General features: G+C 39.0%; 1 protein-coding gene across 1 annotated transcript in view; it reads right to left on the bottom strand.

The window, feature by feature from the left end:
• stx3a (syntaxin 3a) overlaps nucleotides 1-5,336 on the bottom strand; it is a 12,922-nt gene extending 7,586 nt beyond the window's left edge. Inside the window, exons 1-5 of the mRNA XM_061053128.1 lie at nucleotides 4,929-5,336; nucleotides 893-964; nucleotides 693-792; nucleotides 504-578; nucleotides 230-300 (exon numbers count right to left, since the gene is read on the bottom strand). Of these exons, the coding sequence (XP_060909111.1) occupies nucleotides 230-300; nucleotides 504-578; nucleotides 693-792; nucleotides 893-964; nucleotides 4,929-4,958 (348 nt within the window). The 5' untranslated portion in view covers nucleotides 4,959-5,336. The remainder of the gene's footprint in view (nucleotides 1-229; nucleotides 301-503; nucleotides 579-692; nucleotides 793-892; nucleotides 965-4,928) is intronic.
• Nucleotides 5,337-6,572: the final 1,236 nt, after the last annotated feature.

The following is a 6,572-nucleotide window of genomic DNA, read 5'->3' on the forward strand; positions in this document are numbered from 1 at the left end:
AGCTTCAGTAAAGGTACAACTAGAAGTAAAGATCATTAAAAAAGATGGTTATCAAACCTCTTTATCATCTGCCATTCACTATTTACTTAATTAATTGTTATTTTATTTGATGAAGATTAACCAATAACAACTGTTTTTGTATAAAAAAACAGAAGGTTAAAGTCGTTGCTGCAGGTGATTGTTCTTCAGATAAACTCATCAGGTGACGTCTTTAAAGAGAGAAACTAACCTGTGATTTACGTATCCTGAGATCAGCTGAGGATCTGTCATCTGTGTTTGACTCCAGCTGACGCTCAATACCTGAGACACACACACACACACACACACACACGAAGTGGGGTTAAAAATGCTGTTGTTAGTGTTCACACATGCAGTCCACTCTGAAAATTTCAGACCGTTTTTGTTGTTTTGTGTTTGTGTGATATAACGAAGACTGACATACTCGCATACACACACAAACACCAAACACACACACACACACACACACACACACTGGTACTGACTCTTGAGTTTGTTTCGTGCATTGTTTGCAGACTTCTTGATCTCATTAGTCAGAGCTTCAACATCGTCCTGAGTCTCTGACAGAGAGAGAGAGAGAGAGAGAGGGAACATCACACATTAAGATGAAGATAAACTCTTTTATGCATATTTTCCTATAATATATAAATAAATATATATTTTGTGTGTGTTACTTTGATCAGAGGTGGGGGCTGACAGGATGGTGGAGTAAAGCTTCTTGATTTCTGTGACACTCTCGTCCACCTTATCGATGCTGGTCCTGATATCTTCAATCTGAAACCCACATGAACATGCAGGAGAGGGACACCTTCACTGATCACCTGTATCACCTGTGGGTTTTTTTTCAATTAGAAACTAAAGTAAAGACACACACCTGAGCAAAGAAGTCATCCATGAACGCCTGGTTCTCCATAGGAACCTCGATGTCATCTCCTCCATCACTCTTCTGTAACAGACACACACAAACAAAATTGTATTTAATTATGTATTAAGTTGTGTTAACTTCTTGATTCTGATTGGTCGATAGCAGTCTGTTATACATCATTATCACAACATTGTCGTTGAAAAAAAGTTCACAGAATCACAGAATATTATGATTAATTTTTATAAACAGGGCCCATCAGAGTGTCTCTTTGACCTATCAGGTCACTTAATTAACATCTGAAAATGAGCTCCTAAAGGTCAGCATCTACACGTCAGCTCCCACAGGTCAGCTCCCACAGGTCAGCTCCTAAAGGTCAGCTCCTACACGTCAGCTCCTACAGGTCAGCTCCTAAAGGTCAGCTCCTAAAGGTCAGCTCCTACATGTCAGCTCCTAAAGGTCAGCTCCTACAGGTCAACTCCTACAGGTCAGCTCCTACAGGTCAGCTCCTAAAGGTCAGCTCCTAAAGGTCAGCTCCTACATGTCAGCTCCTAAAGGTCAGCTCCTACAGGTCAACTCCTACAGGTCAGCTCCTACAGGTCATCTCCTAAAGGTCAGCTCCTACACGTCAGCTCCTAAAGGTCAGCTCCTAAAGGTCAGCTCCTACACGTCAGCTCCTACACGTCAGCTCCTACAGGTCAGCTCCTAAAGGTCAGCTCCTACACGTCAGCTCCTACAGGTCAGCTCCTACAGGTCAGCTCCTACATGTCAGCTCCTACAGATCAGCTCCTAAAGGTCAGCTCCTACACGTCAGCTCCTACACGTCAGCTCCTACAGGTCAGCTCCTACAGGTCAGCTCCTACATGTCAGCTCCTAAAGGTCAGCTCCTAAGGGTCAGCTCCTAAAGGTCAGCTCCTACAGGTCAGCTCCTAAAGGTCAGCTCCTAAAGGTCAGCTCCTACAGGTCAGCTCCTACAGGTCAGCTCCTACAGGTCAGCTCCTAAAGGTCAGCTGAGCATCATGATGTTCTTACCTTTTTAATAATAATTTGGGGTTTTATGCTGCATATGCAATATGCTGCAAGTATGTTGTTATTTCATTGATATGTGTTTCTCTGTTGCACTGTTGTGTTTTTCTATTGTTTTTATCTATTAATACTGTGGATGCAGCTGAATGTGTGCCTCACTGGAGACCAAGACAAATTTCCCCAAGGGGACTATATTATTGTGTTGTGTCATGTTATGTTGTTTCTTGTCAACTTCTCTCGTCCCGTCTTGTCTTGGTTTGTATTGTAACCTCTTGTATTGTCTTTTCTTGTCTCTTGAAAATTGACTTGTATATCGCTTTTCTAGTCTTGTGACTACTCAGATAGTTTTTACCCGAGGTCACACCTATACATTCACACCCTGATGGCAGAAGCAGCTATGTAAAGTGACCATAAGTATTAACAAATCCCATTCTTACGCCGCAGAAGAAGCAGTGGGAGCAATTCGGGGTTAAGTGTCTTAACCAAGGACACATCAGACATGTTGCTGCAGGAGCTGGGGATCGAACCCTCGAACTTCTGGTTGAGAGACCACCGACTCTATTGAGCCACAGCCGCCCCCCTTATCTCTAATCATAATGTCCTAATGTCTTGTCTCAGATTGTATTGTATCGTATCCTGTCATCTTGCATCATTTCGTATAATATCATATTAGGTGACCTTTCGGCTAGATTTAAGAAAACTGCTTTCAGACAATCAGCATTAGCAGTGAGAACCACATAAGTGGAACTCAAAAATTAAACTTAAATCATAGCTTGAAGCAAACCAATCATGTGATCACTGATTTAAACCATTGTAGAGAACATAATGTTGATTTAATGTGACATTTTGTTTTGATTTTAATTGTTTGTAGTGTAATGTTTGTTTTTTACACCTTCCTGCCCAGAGACCACAGATGTAAAATAGCTTTATAGCTAACTCTGGTCCAACAGTTGTGTTGTGCATGGCCCCCGTCAAATAAACTCAACTAAAATGATTAATGAATAATGACTATTGATGGCAGTGTGTCCTCACACTGTCAGAAGACAGCATAAAATAAAAATGTATATATATATTAATATAATTCACATGTGGTTACAGATTGTAGTAATACAAACAGTCATTGGCATTGTAGTGGGGGAAAGTGGGGCTGACTACCCAGGGCCCAAATGGAGGAAGGGGTCCTTGTTGGTCCTGAAATAAATCTATAGTTTTAGTGTGGATTTGTTTCTTTCTAATCAGAACTGTCAGCGTAAAGGGAAATCTGGACCAACAAATCAACATGATTTCTAAATCTAATAACTCTGAAATTATTCAAATATCAAAAGATTTAAATTTAATTTATTGTTATCACGTGTAAACTACCAGTATTGGGTGATTTATTTTTTTCAATCACCAAAAAATTGCAGACAAAGTCCTGCTCGCTGAATGTTTGTGTACAAGTTAGAAGTGTGCAGAAGTTTGTCTGTAATATTTGATGGACTCATTCTTCCCTTAAACCCCTGTCTTACAAAAATAGATGTAGTTTTTTCAAAGGCTTCAGTACCTTTGATAGTGTTGATCATTAAAGGTCATATATTATGCCAAATACACTTTAGCATGTTTTTCAAACACTAACATGTGTCTCTAGTCTGTCTACAAACCCCCAGATTTCTGAGAACAGTCCATCCTCTCCGTCTTTTGCCTGCTCCACTTTTCAGAAAATGTGTGCTCAAACAGGCCGTTTGGAGATTTTCCCTTCATGACATCACAAAGGGCAGTAACCCCTCCCCCAGGTAGGTGACACTCCCGCAGCTAGGTGTTTGGTCTGCCCTCTGAGTCTGCCTTCTCACCTTAAACAATAGGACATGGAGCGAGAAAGCAACAAGCACCCAAGCCCTTCCAGAGAGGGGCATGGTCAGACACAGCTAATTTACATATTTAAAGCTACAGACACAGAAACAGCCTGTTCTGAGCAGGGCTGAAATAGAGGGGTTTATAGGGACGATCAAATACAGGATCCGAGTGGATTTAGAACAAGAGACTTCACAGAAATGTTTTGAGAAACTCTGTGACTTATTTAAACTTGTTGAAAAGGAGGATAATATGTGACCTTAATTACAGAGATTGTATCAGTTTGAAAAAGTAAAATGTTGCAGACCTTAATTTAAATCATTTAATGGGTCATTCGTGTAAAGGAGGTGTGGCTATAGTTATATCTCAGGGTTGGTTGAAGCTGTGGTGGAGGGGCCCAATGTGAGATTTGTTCATGGGAACCAGAAATCCTGGAGACACCCCTGCCTGAAATACTGTAAATAAAAGTGACTGTGTGTATTTTAGAGGGATGAGATGGAAGCCTGATTTGATCTAAATAAAACAATTTATGCAAAGACAATATCAATCCCTCACTCTGTGTTTCAACATGAATTTCTCAAATATATGCATCAACTGTCTGACTGTTACGCTGTACCTGTCAGGTGACATGTTACACTCAACCTGCTCGCTGCTTGCCAGTGTCATCTGAGGACAGCTGCAGATTCGCCGTCCTGCACGCTCCTGACCCAAACTAAACAGTCACTTTATCCTGATGAACTGATAAGTGTTACATTCATATAAACTTTAGTTCATGAATGGAAGACAATAAAATCAAAGTTATACCGTCAGCTTCATTTAGAACAATGTGAGTCTGCTCCACCGTTTGTTTCATCTTTACATTTATAATGAATCGATTACAACCTCCTGCAGTGAAGTGTTTTAATGACAGAGATTATTTTATATTGTTCTTTAACATTTGATCTATTGATGTCATTAGAAATAAAGAAAGATTCAGTCCTGACATCATATTTAAGAATATATTCTATCTACAGTCTCTGCTCAACACACAAGTACAAAAAACAGATCTGCTGAATTATCAAACTGACTGTCACAGTTTGTTTGTGTGTGCCTGTGTGTGAGTGTGTGAGTGTGTGTGTGTCAGCAGCAACAGGTGTGTAGCAGCATGAGGTCAATATCTGACTAATGAAAAGTAAAGAAACAGAGTTTTTACCTCCTTCAGCTGAGCCAGACGGTCCTTCATGATGTCACGTTTTTCTGATTTCAATTTTTAAAAAACAAGTGCAGAGTGTGTGTGTGTATTTGTATGTGTGTGTCCCTCAGGTTTTAAAATGGCCTCCTGGTTAACCTGCAGATAGACATGATGACACAAACTGAACGAGGAGAGCTGTCAGTCAGAGTCAGGATTTTAAAAAAAGAAAAAGAAAAAAATATAAATAAACAAATAAACAAACAGGAAAATTAACAAACTAATTAAACAAATAAATAAATAAATAGATAAATAGATAGAGTCCGTGTGTGTGTGTGTGTGTGAATGTCTGACACACAACCTGAAGTCCCACTAAGCCTCTAAGAACAGATTAGGACTACAGTTTCCACGACGATAAATCCCTCCCCTTCCTCCCCCTCTCCCTCCCTTCCCCCTCTCCCACTGCACATAAACTCTGTATGTGTGAGGTGATCATGTTGATATTCATCTGATGTTTATGAGTTATTTTTCTGAGCTTGTATTGAATAATTTGATATAGTTTTTATACAATCAAATATATACTTTTAAAGCCGAGACACTTCACAAACTTCCTCAGAGTCCATCACGCTGACTGACGATTATTTTCAACGTTTGCATAAATTGCACAAATTAGCATACTGAAAAGTTGCCAACATATTTGTGCAATTTCAAACATTAGCAATACATTTATTTCAGAGTCAGTGTGATTGAATTTGCCTGTTTATAAAATTATATTTGACATAATGTTATAGAAACAAAAATATAATTTATATGCGTATTAATATGTGTAGCATGTTAGAAAATGTCAAATGAATTGAAAACAAATGTTCACAGCTGAAACATTTGATCATACACATTTTCTATCAATACATTTAAAAGATAATCTGCTGAGTCAGATTAATTTTTATGTTTTATATAATCATATTATATTTATTGATGTAAAGTATTATTAATTTGAAGAGTGACTGAACTTTTGAGGATGTTCTTATAATACATTTCATTCATCGTCTCATCACAGGGAGGCTGTGGTTGTCATTTATTGCCTCTAGAGGGCGCCAGTGTGACTCAGACTCAGTGTTGATTATTGCAGACGGAATAATTCAAACGCAACTGAAATTATAAATCAATCCTGAATTCACAACGAGGAACATAGCTTCATATAATTATAATTTTTCATATATTTTTTTCATGTTCGTCAACATGAGAAATTTTAGTTTAAAAAACAACACGACATAAAACCTTGGATCAGCTGTGACTCTGTGAGCATGTTTAATCTGACAGACCAATCAGATCTCTTTAAATTAATATAGATGGATGATAAATCATTACATTCTTTAAAGCGACAGTGAGGAAGACATGAGGAAATCACAGATATAATTTACCATCCAATAAATAACTGAACCAGATCTATACGAAATATTTACCTGGAATAATCACTCAGGTGTGTCTCTCTCTGTGCAGGGCCGGATCTGCACATTTTGGTGCCCTGGGCAAGATCATGATTTGACCCCCCCCTACACACACACACACACACACACACACACACACACACACACACACACACACACACACACATACACACACACACACACACACACACACACACAGCATCTCATCATCACATAAGAA

The sequence above is a fragment of the Labrus mixtus genome, chromosome 2 (assembly GCF_963584025.1).
Source record: "Labrus mixtus chromosome 2, fLabMix1.1, whole genome shotgun sequence".
NCBI lineage: Eukaryota > Metazoa > Chordata > Actinopteri > Labriformes > Labridae > Labrus > Labrus mixtus.